We start from the raw sequence: 18,391 nt of genomic DNA, 5'->3' as shown, positions 1-18,391 counted from the left end.
ACTGGCTAAAGATATCTGAAGCCAAAACAGGTCATGTCTGTTTTTTTCAATACACAGGCTATCGCATGCTAAGGACTGTGACAAAAGCTTTCATTCGGTTAAGAGGCTAATGGCCATATTGGAAAACCTTGAGTCTTGTCACTATTAAAAGGTAAGGAGTGGTCAAAACAAACAGATTACAACAAGAATCATCAAACGATGCAGAAATGATCTTCGGCAGATTATTTTTTTTTAATCTGTCGGCATCAGTGTGTGTTTTGGAGTAAGTATTTTACACGGTTGGATTCACTGGACTCTCGTGAATGTAACGAGACCATGTTTGCAGACAATCGTGTCATCAGCTGACTATCAGAGTCATTATTGGTTAGCTATACCGACTTTATAGTTTTCAGGTATCTTGTTTCAGACTGATCGTGATAATACTATGATAAGTACATCTTAAAATCATATCATGAATCCCAAGAGTTTAACCTTTCCAATAATATGTAACAGGATGCATTTCAGTGACTGGTGACATCTTGAAGACAAGTCTTTCTCGACAGTCAGACGGCCCGCCGTTAAGGGGTACCATTCTTAGGGAGCAGCTCATTATGACTTCAGTGTGAGGTTCCATGCAAGGTTTAAAATGCTGCAGCATATTGAGTGCAGAGACAGGCATTCAGGTTTCCCTCAGGGGGCATTTGTGCATACACCCGGAAAGCTTCTAATATTAATATGTGAGTAGGAGTGATGTCATTGCTGAGGTTGCATAAGAGCTCCCCTGGTATTCATTGGAAATGTTTAACATATCCATAGGGCTTCTGGAAGCCTGATCTCTGTTTTATTTATTTCTTTTATTTGTCTTTGATAATAATTTTTCCAAGGCATTTGATGCGCCCCCCTTAGAACGATATCTGGCGACAAATCTTTCATGAAAAGATCTTTAAAGGCCTGTGTGTTTCTTTTGCTATTTTGGGCAAATTTATATAAAGAACATCATTGGCGCACTAACCACTCAGCTGCCGTGCCACCCTTAAGTACACACTTTTTTTTTTTTAAATCACCTAATAAGTCCCAATATAAATAATCATATAATGATAAAAATATTCATATTTGAAATATATATATATATATATATATATATATATATATATATATATATATATATATATATATCATCATCTCAGCTGCACCGCTTATCCTCAGTAGGGTCGAGGGGGTGCTGGAGCCCATCCTAGCAATCATCGGGCAGTGGGCAGGGGACACCCTGAACTGGTTGCCAGCCAATCGCAGGGCACACAGGGACAGACAACTCACTCGCTCATTCACACCTAGGGACAATTTGGACCGGCCAATTCACCTGAAATGCATGTTTTTGGAATGCCGGAGGAAACCGGAGTGCCCGGAGGAAACCCACGCAAGCACGGGGAGAACATACAAACTCTGCACAGGAAGTCTGGAGCTGGATTTGAACCCACGCAGGAGGTTCCCATGACATGAACTGTGCCGCACATGCGCTAACCACTGCGCTGCTGTGCTGCCCTATAAATATATATATATACTGGACTGTCTCAGAAAATTAGAATATTGTGATAAAGTTCTTTATTTTCTGTAATGCAATTAAAAAAACAAAAATGTCATACATTCTGGATTCATTACACATCAACTGAACTATTTCAAGCCTTTTATTATTTTAATATTGCTGAATTTGGCTTACAGCTTAAGAAACCTCAAAAATCCTATCTCAAAATATTAGAATATCATGAAAAAGTATACAAGTAGGCTATTCAACTAATCACCTGAATCATCTAATTAACTCGAAACACCTTGCGAGGGTTTCCTGAGCCTTAAAAACACTCAGCTTGGTTCAGTAAACTAAATCACTGCTGATCTGACTGCTGTCCAGAGGACCATCATTGATACCCTCCATCAGGAGGGTAAGACACAAAAAGAAATTCCTCAAAGAGCAGGCTGTTCACAGAGTGCAGTTTCAAAGCATATCCACAAAAAGTCTGTTGGAAGGGAAAAATGTGGCCGGAAACGCTGCACAACCAAGAGAGATGACCGCAGCCTTAACAAAATTCTGAAGAAGAGCCGCTTCCAGAATTTGAGGGAGCTTCAAAGACAGAGGCTGAAGCTGGAGTCCAGGTATCAAAAGCCACAGTTCACAGACGTGTCCGGGAAATGGGCTACAATAGCCGTATTCCCACTTCTGAACTCAAGACAACGGAAGAAGCGTCTGACTTGGGCTATGGAGAAGAAGCACTGGACAGTTGCAGAGTGGTCCAAAGTCCTCTTTTCAGACGAAAGCAAGTTTTGCATTTCATTTGGAAGTCAAGGCGCCAGAGTCTGGAGAAAGGCTGGAGAAGAGCAAAATCCAAGTTGCTTGAAATCCAGTGTGAATTTCCCACAGTCAGCAATGGTTTGGGGAGCCATGTCAGCTGCTGGTGTTGGTCCACTGTGTTTCATCAAGTCCAGAGTAAATGCAACTGTGTACCAAGAGATTTTAGAGCACTACATGCTTCCATCTGCTGAAAAGCTCTATGGAGATGAGTATTTCATTTTCCAGCATGATCTGGCACCTGCCCACAGTGCCAAAACCACCAGTAACTGGTGCACTGACCATGGCATCACTGTCCTTGATTGGCCTGCTAATTCCCCTGACCTGAACCCCATTGAGAATTTGTGGGGTATAGTTAAGAAGAAAATGAAAGACACCAGACCTACAAATGCAAATGAGCTGAAGGCCGCTATCGAAGCATCCTGGGCATCAATAACACCTCAGCAATGCCACAGGCTGATTGCCTCCATGCCACGCCGGATTGATGCAGTAATCCGTGCAAAAGGATTCCCAACCAAGAACTGAGTGCATCAATGGACATTTTCAAATGTTTGATTTAGTTTTGCTGTTATAAAATTATTTTTTTACTTGGTCTGAGGAAGTATTCTAATATTTTGAGATAGGATTTTTGAGTTTTTTTCAGCTGTAAGCCAAAATCAGCAATATTCAAATAATAAAAGGCTTGAAATAGTTCAGTTGATGTGTAATGAATCCAGAATGTATGACATTTTTGTTTTTTTAATTGCATTACAGAAAATAAAGAACTTTATCCCAATATTCTAATTTTCTGAGACAGTCCAGTATATATATATATATATATATATATATATATATATATATATATATATATATAAAATAACAGCAATAATAATAATAATAATAATAATAATTATAATTAATTCAATAAGATGGTAGAAAATATGATCTTCTTTTTATTCAGTGTGACAGTTCCAGACTGCAAAGAGTCCAGTTAATAATTGAGAAACCGTAAGGTAAAGCCTAGGATTTATGAGAGTGTCTTATAATTGCAAAAAGCAGGCTTTTATTTGGTGCTTTAGATGAGGGGGTCGTTTGTATAGTGCCTTCTAGTGGTACACAGAATTATAATTTTGTAAAAAAAAAAACCGAAAAAAAACATTGACTTGGGTACTAGGCAAACGTGCATAAAATTACCAATATCAAACCTCAACGCAGAACCAAAAATTCACATTTTATATTATACATCCCAAATCACAGCCGAGATAAAAACAATAAACAATTAATACGTTCGTACCTGACGTTAGTTTATTAGCATGATTTATTCTCCACACCAGTAGTAGCCGGTATTGCGCTCAAACACTATTTGCCAACTGCGAAGAAGACGAAAATGTATCTTCCCGATTCTCGAAGGTTCTTCTTGACGACAGCGTCATCTCGCGGTTTACTCGTGTAACTACCAACCCTGCCTTATTTTCACCCATCAACATGGCCGCTCCCGAACGGACAGGCATAGTTTGTTTACCTTTTCAATTTGCGTGCAAGATTTACGTAAGTATATATATATATATATTTGTATACATGTAAACTCATGTAAATGTACATGTAAATACACATATTTTTTAAGTTAAGGAATCCAATTGTTCTTTGCAGATGACACAGTGGCTGATTCTGAGGAAACATAGATAAGGTTGGGAATGGAATTTGGAAGAGTGTGTGATAGGCGTAAGTTATGTGAGAATGTTGGAAAGAGTAAGGTGATGAAGTTTTCACGTGATGGAGTGGGCATGACGTTAGAAATCAGGTTGCATGGACAGGTGCTGGAAGAAGTTGAAGGCTTTGGGTACTTGGGTTGTGATATGGCTGCAGTTGGTGGAATGGAGTGCTAAGTATTGCACAGACTGAATCAAGGAAGCAAGGTTTTGGGTGCTCTGAGGAGAGTGATGAGCAACTTTTTTGTATTGTATTGTATTGATCTATTCAACAAGTATAAACCATGAACATGATATATACAGGGGAACCTCGGTTCTCGACCATAATCCGTTCCAGAACCCTGTTCGAGTACCGATTTGTTCAATCACCGAAATTGTTTTTCCCATTAAAAGTAATGTAAATCATTTTTAATCCGTTCCAACACCCTGAATGTTTACCATGAACGTAAACATGAAGCTAACCCAGGCTAATCGTACGTTCGCGTTAGCGTAATCTTGCGTAGGATGGATGAGGAGCGAATGTTGAAGAGGATCTACAGAAGTACGCAAGATTACGCTAACATGAACGTGTAAAAAAAAAAAAATCTGGTCGTTTACACGTCATTTAGCACCCGGGTCTCCACAACAAGTGGCTAGCGCTTCATTGGAAAGGGGGCTCCGTTACAACACCCTCAATGTTTTACGTAAACAAAGCTAACCCAGGCTAATTGTACGTTAGCGTTAGCGTAATCTTCCGTACGTAAGATTATGCTAACATGAACGTGTAAAAATAAACAAAGGGTAAAGAAAAGAATTATGAATAGGATTTGTTACCTTTGTGGTGCTCAGCAGAAGCCATGCTGTATGTATAGCAAGATCAGAAACTCGCACACCTTCTTCACATTTTGCTATTATTTCTTTCTTAAATGCAATAGTTGTACGCACTACTCTTCTTTTTTCACCTGTAGCAACTTTGCTGCTTGTACCGACCTTCTTCGGAGGCATAATTAGGGGCTAAAACACTTGGTACACCTATATTAAACGCGAAAGCAAAACGAAACACGTCCGTACGTGAGAACAGTTCTTCACAAGGGGTGCGGGCAATCTACACAATCTACACCCGTACGCCGCTCAGCATCGCACCCTAGCGTACCGGCGTTCGAACTCCGATTATTTGACCCAACAGCGAAGCAAGAATTTCTCGACATTTTTGGTCGAGAACCGATTTGTTCGCACCGAGAGGCGTTCGAAAACCGAGGTTCCACTGTACAAGAAATCATTTGACACGCGAACTCTCAATAATGATAATGTAATGGATTTAAAAGAATAAAAAAGAATAGAGTAAAAAAATATATTGTAGTGTATAATACAAGGTAATTATATAGAATAGTTTAAAAAGAAAGAATGTGTAAACAACAAGACTAGAGTAGAATAGGTCGGAGGAGCGCCGTTGGCATAATAATAATATACATGATAACCTAATCAATTCCCGTTGAACATATGAATAAAAGAGTATGAAAACAAGCGTATGAGTATGGATGTTAAGAGGGGACTGTATTAGAGTGTGATTGTGCCGACTGCGTTGTATGGTGCAGAGACTTGGAGCCTGAATGCAGATTTGAGAAGGAAATTAAATGTTTTTGGGATGAAGTGTTTGAGGAGTATGTTAGGAGTGACAAGATTGGTTGGATTGAGAAATGAAATTGTGAGAGACAGAACTGGAGTAGTCGTGGAACTGCGCAAGTGTGTGGATAAGAGAGTCCTCGGTTGGTTTGGACACATGGAGAGGATGGATGAGGAGCGAATGTTGAAAAGGATCTACAGAACAGAAGTAAATGGAAGGAGACCAAGTGGAAGGCCACAACTGACGTGGATGGATGGTGTTATGAGTGCCCTGGGGGAAAGAGGTCTAAATGTAGTGAAAGCTAGAAATCTTGTTGGTGATAGGAATGAGTGGAGAGGTGTTGTGAAAAGATAGTGGGGTGTTTGGACGAGTTCTAAGGGATGGGCAGGGCACCTGTATGATGTGGCAGGGGTAAACCAGTGAAAGCTGTCGGGCCCTGCTGTTGAACAGAAGAGTGTGTTGTGTCACCCTGACCCGAGTGACATGGCCGCTTTCTTGTGTCCCGTTTCATCTGGAGGACGAAAGCAACTTGGGTGCCGAGGTGCTTAACTTGTTTGGGTGTTCGGGCATTAGGGTTGGCCATGGTCCCAAATTTTTTTGTGTGTTTGTTTTTTTGCTACTTTTCCCCCCTTTTTTTTCTTTGTTATTGTATGTGTTTGTCTTGCTGTCGGTCACTCCTCTCGAGGGATATGACCAAGGTAGATAGATAGATGGATAGATGAAGTTAAGGAACAATGCGTGAATAGAATTTGAAGCTCGTTGCCGTTTAAAGTAATGGGAAAGGCAACCAAAATATTTCATCCAACTAAGTGCATTTAACCATTTGGGTTCATTCTTTAAAATAAAACCCAAGATTCGATATTTCGTAAGTGGAATTTTATTTTGGATAATAAAATAATGTTTATTTAACCAAACAATGAGCTACAACTCAGGGACATGCAAAAAAACAAACAAATAAAGTAGAACCCCGGGATACGATATTAATCCATTCCGAGGTGGGGATCGCAAGGTGAAATGTGTGACCGTATAGTGGGGGATTGAACCCCCTGGTACTTTGCTCGGAACCCCTGGTACCCCAGAAAAAAATAACAAAAACTATGCAGTAAGCACATTATATCTGTAACATGAATGCATGTGATTGAATACCATTATAATAAATGTGCTTGTAAAGGAAAGGTTAAATTGTATTTACCGTTAGTGTGATTTGACCTGAGCTGATTGAGTGGAGTGGCTGGTGGACATAAAGGGGGTAGGAGACAGGGATGGCAAATTAAAAATGAAACAAAATTAAAAAGCTTATTTTGTGAGGATTGTCATGTGCTTAAAAGAATTTCTTCTTTTAATCGCCTCCTTCGTGGTTCATGGATCTCTTAACCGAATGGAATGTCGGGGAACCAATGAGGACGTAACTCTGGACAGCCTTCTCCACTTTTGAAATAACAAACTAGAACTATAAATAATTACAAAAACAGCAGTGTTTGGCGTTTATACCACTGCATTACGTCACATCGCGATATCGATTAGATTTGGGTGAAATGTGCAGCCCTACTAACAAAGGTTTCAGCTCATCAAACCAATTTTTTTATTACACGGAGACAACCTAAATAAATACAATAAAAGCGGATTTGAAATGTTGAGTCAATTTATAAAGGTACAAAAAAAAATCAAAACTTATCTGGCCCTGTGTGAAAAAAGTAATTGCCCCCTGTACCTAATGGCGAGTCAGGCCTTTGACAGTGATAACTGAACTCAAACATTTATGATAGTTGGCAATGAGTCTTTCACAGCGCCGTGGAGAAATTTTGGCCCACTCTTCTTTGCAAAAAATGTTCAAATATGTCATATTGGAGTTTGTTTTTGTTTTTAGCATCAACTGCCCGTTAATGTCACGCCACAGCATCTCAACGATTTCTCTCTCTCTTTACCTCTGTGAACTTTTCCTGACCAATAGATTTCAAAAACCTTTTTTTTCTGGATTTTCTTTGGATTATGTTCTTGAAATTTGGTCTAACATTCAATTTAAGTGATTTCTTGATTCAACACAGGTGGTGGCAATCAATTTTAGGTGTGGACTGTGGAATTTATCTTCTAACTTGTCATAGACACAAAAATTAACAAGATGGAATATTTTGGGCACAGAAAATAATTGCTGTTAATTTCTACAGTGGTGAGAATGCCATAATTATGACGTACTCTTATTTGGTCATTTCTTATTTACTTCTTTCTTAACAGGGTCACTGATGCAATGCAGAATGAAACATGATTGGAATTCCCTAGACCTGAAAAAAGCAGGTAACGTTCGAATAATGAGAGATGCTTTAGGACAGTGGTGTGAAACTCATTTTAGCTCAAGGGTCACATAGAAAAAGCACTTTCATGGGGTCCCAGACTAGTGAATGAATGGCATAAAAAGTGCCCTAGTTGTCGGGCAGGGGATCCCTCAGAGGCTCACAATAAAATATGATCAATATTCAGGGGTGTAAGACTTGATAATAAAATGATCGTAATTGATTTCTTTCCTTCGTTTTGATTAATGTCTTGTCGTGTGCTTTTTTTTTTAACTTTGCTTTTTCAAAAAAAGCAAAACAATTGAATTCATTTTAACCATAGTTTATTAAATCGGAGAAACTCGTGCAAACTGGGAGGTGACTAAAAAAGCAGTAATTTAAGTGCTAACAATTAAAACGATTGATTTAATAATTGAAACATATATTTTGGCTTTTGATTTGTTTTTTAATGAAAATGTTGACCTGAATTTGGGAACTGTATTAGATTTCATACAGTATCGATTATAGAAAAGAGCTAAAGCTTCTTTAAACTTCTGTAACCACTCCCGGGGCCTACTTTTTTAACTTTGTATTTTCGAATCCAGGTGATAACTGATCATTTTCAAATCACTGGGGATAAAAAGCATTGTTTAATAGTTATGAGAGAACCTCAATCGTATTGGCTTAAACAGCGCGTCAGTGAATTCTCACTAAGTCAAATAATTTTGGTATGGGTGTTTCCTCAAATGTTCTCTGGTTACAGCTAATTTCCAAGCTAAAGAGTTATTTGGAGTGGCACGTTGCTTCGGCGACATCCAGTCGACATGTTTGAAACGGCTCATTTTTCTCATTTCTCCTTTCAGAAATGTCTCGCGAGCTGGATTTAATCTGTTGGCGGGCCATGTTAGACACCCCTGTATTAGGAGAGGAAATAGGAGGACACAAATTAGCCAGAAAAAAAATCACAACTGTTATGTGCAAATAACTTTTATTTAAATTATTTGTCCTTTGGTCACTTACCTCCACTGGATTCCTTTTGTGGAATGGCAGAACACACAAATGGTGCTGTTGCAAATCAGGAAGCCTCCTGCTCTTCTGAACCCGGAGACAATAAGAACATGACCGCTGTGAGGTCCAAATGTGTTGATCTCCTCACCTCCGCCCTGCGCCTCGAACCACACAACACGAACAAGGCCACTGAACTAGCCACGCAGATCGAGCGCCACATTTCCCGCATTCATGCCCGCCATCAAGTCAAATACAAAGCCTGTGTGAGAAGCAAGGTGGCCAACTTGAAGAACCCTAAAAACGGCCATCTTCAGCAAGGCCTGCTGAGCGGCTCCCTGACTCCTGAGGCTTTTGCCCGCATGTCGGCGGAGGAGATGGCCTGCCCACAGCTCCGGCGGCTAAGGGAGGAATACTCGTCTTGCGGCGTTAGTGAGAGGCAGCTCCCTCGCTGGGATGAAGGCACGGAGACATGCAAGCTTCACTGCAGACGTTGCGGCGGTTCGGACTGCAGGGTGACGCAAGTGAACCGGGGAACGCTATTTCTGCCGTCCTGGGTGCGACAGGGAGGCCCTGATGACCAGGCCATGACGTTTGTCACGTGCAGCGGTTGCGGGCAGCAGTGGTACCACAGCGGCTGGCTCTGCCTCTGATTTTTCTCTGAGAGAAATCCAGAATGTGTCAATGTATGTATGTTTTCATGACATTTCATTTTTGCAACATATCTCAATGTATAAGGCCAGAGGTCGAAAACGTATGGTCCTTTTCAGGAATATATCTGCCTGTATAATTCCAAATTTAGCATATGCAGGTTCGGTCCAGGGAGGCTAGTGATTCCACGTACACGCTTGCGGTTTTCTTTTATTCTAGAATGAAATTGGTGAAAGTAAGAAAATGACAGTCCAAATGCCTAGCCCAACCCAAAATGACATAAAAAAGCAAGAGTTTATTTGAGCGCATCTAAGAGAGTCACGTAGTTGCACGCGCAAAACAACCAGCATGACATAGGTTCCAATGATGATCAGCCAGAAAATGGCATCAGCAAGTAAAATATTTATAAGGTACAGACACTTACTTCAAGCACAAAGGTTTACCCACTTCAATTTAAAATATTTAATGAATCAATTCTGAACTAGATAATTTCGGTCGAACAGCTCACCATGGATACAACCTGGGAATTAGAAGTGGAAGTCAGAAGTTCTAATTGTTTTTGATAAGGTTTTGAAAAGAAAAAAGAAAGAAAGGAGCATCACTTGTGATCAGGCATGTGACACCCCAGCAAAATAGCAGCATGTGAAATGTGAATCTTTCAAAGGACACCAGACTCTTTAATAATCTGCTAACATTGCGGTCCTGCTTTCTGTTTTTTTTCTTCTGTTTTTCTCACTCTCTTTCCTTTCCCTTGCTAAATCGCTGTTTATTTCTTCATCTCGTACTCTATCCCGCCCTCCTTGTCCCCCTCTTTTTCTCCCTCTCTCCTACAGACTTTCTATGGCCTCTATCTCTCCTTCCCTTTCTCTCTTCTCCCCTGAATCTCCCTCTTTTTCTCTCTTGTGCACTTTTTCTCCCAAGCTCTCCGTCTCCCTCCATTTCTCTATACCTCTCACTATGTTCCTCCTCCATTTTCCTGTTATTTATTTCCCTCTCTTTTTCCTGTCTCTGCCCCCGCTCTCACTTCTCTCTTTTGCTGCCATACTCACATCTCATTGTCTCCCTCACTCTTTCTCTCACTTTGTCTTTCCCCTTCTCACCCTCTCTGCTTTGATTCTCTATCTCCCGATTTCTCTTTCTCTCTTTACCTCTATCTGCCTGCCCCTTTACCTCCTCTTCTCTGTCACTCTCTTGCTGTTTCACTTCCTCTCTATCTTTCCCTCTTTCTCTTTGACTCCCTCTCTCTTTGTACCCCTGACACCCATTTTCTCTTTCTTTTTATTTCTGCCCTCTCTTCCTCGCTCTCGCTCTGTTTCTCTGTCTGACTCTGTCTGTGTGTGTGTGTTCCATAGATATATGTACTGTCTATATATCTTACTCTCTCCGGAGAAAAGGAGAAAAGAAATAAAGGAAACGGGGAGGACTTTACCCATTTGTACCAGATATATTACTTTAAAAGTACTCCATCTGTAGTACTAATATTTTTTATATTGAATCCGAAAGATTTGTTGATGTCATTTGATGTTATTTCAATGCTATGAATGTTTGTTGTTGTTTTTTTTTACTAGATGTGCGTATAAAATGCGCTATTTGCACGTTGCAAAACTTGCTTTTCTCCACAGTAAACGCGCATGTGAGACGCTTACAAAGAGGCTATTTTTTCCTCATTAGGTCAAACATTAATAATGAGGCAGCCTGCGCATGATAAGAATGGGCGGTAAACACGAGGTTCATGTGAGCGTCTTTCGAGTTGAGTGCAGTTGGAAACCGAACTACTGCAAAAACCATGTCGCCATCTTCCTACTCAAGTCATCAGGCCAGCTGAAAATAGGTTAGAGTCGCCGTGCACCCTAAACGGTAGGTTTCTCTTTTTACGATCGCTTCATACGATTTGAAATCCTGCTTTCTTCGCAATTATTAATTTTATTATTGTTATTATTACAATTTAGAGCACAGAATTCAATTATTACAAAGAACATATTTTAATTCATTTTTTTTGCTCAAAATTTTGCTATCAATTTAAACTGAAATGTGTACACTTTATAATCCCTAAACATTTTTATCCACCTTAAATCATTTATTCATTTATAAAGGAACAAACATTGGGATAATTTATTTTTTTTCTGTGTAGAAAACTAAGTCATTTTAGTAATTTTGAAATTTGAACCGCTTTCTAGTGGTAGAAAACAATTTCATCCATTAAAGAAAACAAAATTGTCGCTATAATAAATAGATAAAAACATGCATTTTTTTAAATCATGAGTTGAGAAATTTGGATTTTTTTGACACAAGATGAGGCTCACAGAGAATAGGCTGACATCATTGTCACCCATCTTGCTCTTACTGGGTCTGGAAAATCTGTTTTCCCCCCTTCTCTTATCTATTTTTTCCTCTTTCCTTCTTTTTTCCTTTTTCTTCCTATATTCTTATTACAATTTTCCTATTTTTCTTCTTGGTTTTTTTATTTTGGATTTTTCTTCCTTTTTTTTCTTTTGTTTTCCTTTTTCTTATGACTTTTTGCATCTTTTCTTCCTTCTTTTTAATTGTTTTCTTCCTTTATCCCGTCCTTTATTCTATGTAATTTTCTTTTTGTTTTTCCTTTTTCCTGCTTTTCTCTGTTAGATTTTTACTATTTTCTGCCTAATTCTTTTTCCTCTTCTTCCCTTTTTCTCTCTTTTTTTCACAAAAGGCTGGGCACAAAAAGTTGCCAAAAGTGTGGCAGAAACATGCTTTTCTAAAATTAGACCCAAAGAGTGCTTTACAGATACATTTGAAACCACTACGACTTAGACGTACTTTACTTAGATAGATGTACTTCATCTGTGGTTCATTATACAGAACGAATTGTCGATACATCCGACCTGCAATCACTTTTTGCGTTAATATATAGATAATACATCTGAAGTAAAATAAGTATGTAATAAAAGTTGGAGTCTGTAATAAAGGATACTGTACAATAGTGCCAAATAATTTTGAGGATCATATTGTGGACAAATATATGGATGTGCAGTAGTAGGTATATAATCACAGTTATGAGTACTGCACAGTAGTGAAAGAGGAGCAACTGAACAGATGTGCAAAAAGGGCAGTCGGGTAAACACGTTCACTGTTCAGTAACAATAAAGTTTAAAGCGAAACAAAAACATACTGGGATGATGGTGGCAATTTTGAAGCATGATGGTACCGGAGCTTGGTCTAGAGACGTATTGAAAATGTCTGTTAGGACACCAGCCAACTGATGGGCGGACTCCAAAAGGACGTGTCTGGAGCCTTCCATGTGTTAACTCTTTTCATGGTCTTCCCCACATCAGCTGAGTCCAGGAGGAATGCTCTTTCATCCTCATGTGGAATGGCTTTCACTGCTGGGATGCCATTTTGTGCCTCAAATCTCTGAAAGAATTTGTTAAGGTGATTCAGGAAGTGTCCCCCACTGTAGGGGTGGTTGGCTTGGCGTTGGAGATGACCTGAATGCCTCTCCATATTTCCCTGGTGCTGGTGGTGTTGATGAAAAAGTCCTGGATTTTTTTTTGACTGTGCGATTGCCTTGCTCGGTTCAGGTCGGCCCTTGCTGATCTAAAGGCAAAGTACCGCGACTTTAGCTATTTGCATATCTCAGCAGTCATCCAAGGCTTCTGATTGGCCCGGGTGCAGATGGTTTTGGTATCGCTGACAACTCCAGCATATTTACTGATGTAGGCTGACACAGACATGGCATAAAATGAAATCTGAAATGATCTGCATTTATATAGCGCTTTTCAATGACTTCCCAAAGCGCTTTACATTGTGCTTCACATTTCCCAATAGCGGCCGTGCAGCCATGTAAGGCGCTAACCTGCTTATTGGGGGTTCAGTGTCTTACCCAAGGACACTTCGACATGTAACACAGACAAGCCGGGATTCGAACTGGGATCCCCTAATCCTAAAACGATCGCTCTACCTCCTGAGCTACTGCCGCCCCATGCCGCATACTCATGTTTATTTTGTTGTTGTAGGTGGCTGCCGACATAAATATGTCCCAATATGTGCATTCAAAGCAGTCTTGTAGTGCCTCCATTGTCCCCTCAAGTCCACACCCTCACCTGCTTCACTGTAGGTTTTTCTCTAGTCAGCAGGGGCTTGTAATCAGGAAATAACATGACAGAAAGGTGGTCTGATGAGCCAAGGTGGGGGCAGGATTCTGCTTTGTGTGCCCTTATTATATTTGTATAGGCGATGAGTTTAGCCAGGTCTCAGTCAGTATTGCACAACGTTTAGTCGTCTCGCGGTTCTACCAACACTATTGAATTACAATGGCTATCTGTGAATGGGTTTAATTTAAAAAGTTGAATGATATTTTGCGTAGAAAAATGAATTTGTTTTTTCCTGAGGAAAAAAGCACGGGTGAGCACATACCTACCCTGAGGATGCATGTGACAAGTGCAGTCTAGTGTTGAAAGTTCAGCTGCTTGGAAATTAGATATGGTCTTGCAATCTAGGACTTTTCAGGTATTGTGGAAAATTCATACATCCATCACGACCTGTTTTCAGCCAATTGGAACGTGAGGCAGACGACAGCTCGAAGCTGCCAATTTAGGTCGGCCATCTTTGAATCACAAACAATGCACATGGGATCCATATGCTTGTAAGGTGTTTTGTTTTAGAATGGTTTGACGATGTGTCTGTGGTACTTGTAATGTAAATCAGAGGTTTCCAAAAACGATTGTCAGGGTTGAGTTAGTCCCTTTTTCTCAGCCAAAAGCTAATTTGGAGAAATGTTTGAGATGGATAAAGGCATGCAGATGGCCTCACGATCAACTCAACGTGGAAAGGATTGATTCGAACCAGAAAAAAAGGTATTTTTCTACAGTAAGATTTTATTTGTATTTAATTGAAGTTTACGCTGCTGTTGGGTCGGTTAGTTGTAAGTGAGAGAATATGGTACGGTGAGCTTCTGGCCATAGACCTTGTTTGATGTGACGTCGGTCACTTCGTAGTCAGGGATTGACGTACGCAGTGGATCCCAGTATTTGTTTGCTGTGCACATGTAATTATGTGTAATTTGTTTTAAATTAATAGATAACTTTATTGTGTTTGTTTTGTAGTAATTAGAAAAATATCCATGGTAACCAATGCGGTTCTCAAGTTACTGCGGCAGCTTTACTTGCACTTTCTTTGAGTTTTGGTTATTGTCTGGCACGTAACATTAAAAAATATATACTGAAATACAGGGATATTCCGGTTAGCCACATTGCACTGCTATTATTTTAAACAGAACTCTAGTTGGTACGGGGCTTCTGACTTCCTCAATGATCGCCAACGTTTTGCATCCACCCTTACAAGGTTAGCGTCTTTGGACACCTTGATGCCATGACCATAACCCTGCTTATAATAATTGAGACCCTTTTCTACTGACAGTTGAGATAAGTTTGTATAAACTGGATTTAATGATACTGCTTTACTATCAGTAATATTGATGAAAGACTCGTTTGCTGTTGTTTCGAAAGCCGTATTTGCTCCGCTTGTGATGCGTGGATACTGTAACTAGTGGCGGCCGTTGCTTAGCGCTCTCTGTCAGATGTATGAATTGATGGCATTTCCACAGGATGTTAGAGTATCCATCCATTATCTGCACCGCTTATCCTTAGTAGGGTCGCGGGTGTGCTGGAGCCCATCCCAGCTATCTTCGGGCAGTGGGCAGGGGACACTCTGAACTGGTTGCCAGCCAGTCGCAGGGCACACAGGGACAGACAATTCGCTCGCTCATTCACACCTCGGGACAATTTGGACTGGCCAATTAACTTGACATGCATGTTTTTGGAATGTGGGAGGAAACCGGAGTGCCCAGAGGGAACCCACGCAAGCACGGGGAGAACATGCAAACTCCACACAGGAAGTTCGATCTCATGACCTCAGAACTGTGCCGCACACGCGCTAACCACTGCGCCGCCGTGCTGCGGAAGTTAGAGTAGTGGATACAAAATTATATCGAATACCAGATCAGTATTTTAAAACAAAAAAATCAAAATAAGCAATTGCAGTAGTTTAGATGTGTGTTTGGCGTAAATAAACAATTAGTAAAGGTATGTGATTTTTCAAACTAACGCTAATATCTAAATTAGATTAAGATATGAAATTAAACTCTTTTAAACTAAAAATGTGTTTCTAGGTTTTTACTTTTTTTTCTTTTTTCCCCTTTTTAGTAAAATGAGAAAAATAAAATAAGTAAAATTATGTGCAAGATTTATATTTTATTTTGTTTATTTTATATTTTTGTTATTTCCTATGTTTTTCAGTACCACCTTATAAGCAGAAATTAGTATTAAAAAGAAAAAACAGTGTAATCTGCTGCCACCTACTGATATGGATGAAATTAACAGTTACTAGGCAGATCAATTTGAAGAATGAAAAATACGTGGGTTCAAATCCAGCTCCAGACTTCCTGTGCGGAGTTTGTATGTTCTCCCCGTGCTTGCGTGGGTTTCCTCCGGGCACTCCGGTTTCCTCCCACTTTCCAAAAACATGCATTTTCAGGTGAATTGGCCGGTCCAAATTGTCCCTAGGTGTGACTGAGCGAGTGAGTTGTCTGTCCCTGTGTGCCCTGCGATTGGCTGGCAACCAGTTCAGGGTGTCCCATGCCCACTGCCCGATGATTGCTGGGATGGGCTCCAGCACCCCCGCGACCCTACTGAGGATAAGCGGTGTAGCTAATGAGATGAGATGAGATGAAAAATACAGGCATGCTTTTTTTCCAAAGAGAAAATTGGGGAAATTTCCTCCGTCACACTTGTGTATCTTGGCACACCGATTGAGAGAAACTGGTCTAATGTATGTGTACATTGATGGCACTTGTAGTATAAGACGATTAATACTACATGAATTGTTTTTCTTTTGAGAAAACAATAAAACATGTATTATTATTATTCTAAACTGAAATAAAACAGAGTTACAAAATCCACAAAATGGACAGATAATACTTTGAGTAGCAAAACACATCACAAGACGTGGTGCCCGATGACCCAGGTGGTTAAGGCATCTGTAAAACGTGAACCACGATTATTGTTTGAACTTGCCTTTGCAACAATATAATTAATATTCATATCTTTTCTAGCCAGACCGTCCTCTCACCAGTCATGACCTCCAAGTCGCCCCTCTTCAAGGTGGTTCTCCTAGGTGACGGTGGCGTGGGCAAATCGTCCCTCATGAATCGCTTTGTCACTGACAAGTTCGATACTCACCTCTTCCACACCATCGGTGTGGAGTTCCTCAACAAGGAACTGGAGATGGACGAGCACAGCGTCACGCTTCAGATCTGGGACACAGCAGGCCAGGAACGCTTCCGTAGCCTGCGAACGCCCTTCTATCGCGGCGCCGACTGCTGCTTGCTCACCTTCAGTGTGGACGACGCACAGAGCTTCTGCAACCTGGACAACTGGAAGAAAGAGTTCGCCTTTTACGCAGATCTCAAGGAGCCTGAAAAGTTCCCCTTTGTGGTCCTGGGCAACAAAGTGGACGTGGACGAGCGTCAGGTACCGGAGGAGGATGCTCGGCGCTGGTGCTGTGACAATGGTAGGGTGCCCTACTTCGAGACCAGCGCTAAGGACGCCACCAATGTGGCATCGGCTTTCCGAGAAGCTGTCCGTTTGATTCTCGCCGTGGACGACCATGCCGACCACCTCGTCCAAACTGACACGGTGCACCTGAGTAGCAAGAGCAGGACCGATTTTGGCTGCTGCTGAAGCCGTCTTATTTCTTGGTGTCTCACCCATGACCTGTTCTCAACTCCCCGTCTAATATGACTATAGCAAATCTGATTTGAAGTAAAGCACATTTCAAAAAATAGTCTTACCCCATCGGCAGGCAATTTACCTTTTGGGGTTAGGAGCTCAAGCTGGGGTTAATGGTTAGGGAGTTATCTGGTTAGTCGTTTCATTAGGGTTAACGTGCAGTTTTAGGCAATTAGGTGGTTTGGGTTAGGGCTTTGGGGTAAGGGGGTTACAGTTAGGAATTAGGATTAGGGGTGCCGATAAAAAGTTTGGTCCAGGATAAACCAGGGGTGTCGACTTAAATTTTTACCTAGGGCCATATTAGCGTAATGGCAGTCTTTAACACTGGCTAGAGTCAAGAACACTAGCCACCTCCCACTAGGGGGATATGGCCTCAGTATATGGATGGATAGAAGATAAATCTATCTATATATTTATATATATATATATATATATATATCTATATATTTATATGTATATGTATATATATATATATATATATATATATATATATGTATATATATTTATATGTATATATATATATATATATATATATATGTGTGTATATATATAAATAATGTATATATGGGATCATATTTCCCAGGTAAATACATTTTTAACACTCCTTTTTGGTTGCACTTCACAATAAAGTGACATCTCGTGGTCATACACAATCTGTCCCTGAAAATAATTGGTAAATAGACCTGGCACTTTTTTGGAAAACACATTCAACCTTTAAATAATACAAAAAAATAATTATTACTTGAAAACAAGTGAACAATATTCCCTAATTTTTCACAGTTACTCTGTTTCATTACCATCCAAATTTAATTAATTTCCGCCTAGGAGGAACAATGTGTAAACTGTATATGTATGTATGCTTGTATATACAGTATGTGTATGCAAATGCTAAGAATCTTCCGTAGTTTACTACACCACTTTACTAAATACCGGTACACATTTTCCAAACCTACGAAAATTGAAAAAAAAAAATATTAAGAAATGTCCGTTTTTGTTTTGAAAATGTTGATTTTTACAAATATGTTGGTTGTTACAGATATTCAACAGCTCTATCAGTCCTGAATTTGAACAATAAAGTTATTAATGATCGCTAC

The 18,391-nt window shown here is 40.1% G+C and overlaps 2 protein-coding genes across 7 annotated transcripts; both read left to right on the top strand.

The window, feature by feature from the left end:
• Window positions 1-3,717: 3,717 nt before the first annotated feature.
• tceanc (transcription elongation factor A N-terminal and central domain containing) lies at window positions 3,718-9,536 on the top strand. 4 transcript variants are annotated; one of them, XM_088331836.1, is made up of 4 exons: window positions 3,734-3,847; window positions 3,950-3,986; window positions 7,844-7,903; window positions 8,742-9,536. In XM_088331836.1, the coding sequence occupies exon 4, from the start codon at window positions 8,922-8,924 to the stop codon at window positions 9,534-9,536; it is 615 nt and encodes a 204-aa protein (XP_088187962.1). In that variant the 5' UTR covers window positions 3,734-3,847; window positions 3,950-3,986; window positions 7,844-7,903; window positions 8,742-8,921. The 4 variants fall into 4 exon arrangements, with proteins under 4 accessions (XP_088187961.1, XP_088187962.1, XP_088187963.1 ...); XM_088331837.1 differs by having other exon boundaries at window positions 3,950-4,021; XM_088331835.1 differs by lacking the exon at window positions 3,950-3,986 and having other exon boundaries at window positions 3,718-3,847.
• LOC148369703 (ras-related protein Rab-9A-like) lies at window positions 9,426-17,713 on the top strand. Of its 3 annotated transcripts, none has more exons than XM_088331841.1 (2): window positions 9,426-9,569; window positions 16,622-17,713. In XM_088331841.1, exon 2 carries the CDS (start codon window positions 16,644-16,646, stop codon window positions 17,247-17,249), a length of 606 nt encoding a protein of 201 aa, XP_088187967.1. In that variant the 5' UTR covers window positions 9,426-9,569; window positions 16,622-16,643; the 3' UTR covers window positions 17,250-17,713. The 3 variants fall into 3 exon arrangements, with proteins under 3 accessions (XP_088187967.1, XP_088187965.1, XP_088187966.1); XM_088331839.1 differs by lacking the exon at window positions 9,426-9,569 and adding an exon at window positions 11,242-11,391; XM_088331840.1 differs by lacking the exon at window positions 9,426-9,569 and adding an exon at window positions 11,247-11,391 and having other exon boundaries at window positions 16,626-17,713.
• Window positions 17,714-18,391: the final 678 nt, after the last annotated feature.

This window comes from Urocampus carinirostris, chromosome 3 (assembly GCF_059441175.1).
Source record: "Urocampus carinirostris isolate Australia breed hairy pipefish chromosome 3, RoL_Ucar_1.0, whole genome shotgun sequence".
NCBI lineage: Eukaryota > Metazoa > Chordata > Actinopteri > Syngnathiformes > Syngnathidae > Urocampus > Urocampus carinirostris.
This window is presented reverse-complemented; position numbering and strand designations above follow the sequence as displayed.

Coding starts and splice junctions, on each gene's coding strand:
- LOC148369703 (XM_088331841.1), top strand. CDS start 16,644: ATGACCTCCAAGTCGCCCCTCTTCAAGGTGGTTCTCCTAGGTGACGGT.
- tceanc (XM_088331835.1), top strand. CDS start 8,922: ATGGCAGAACACACAAATGGTGCTGTTGCAAATCAGGAAGCCTCCTGC.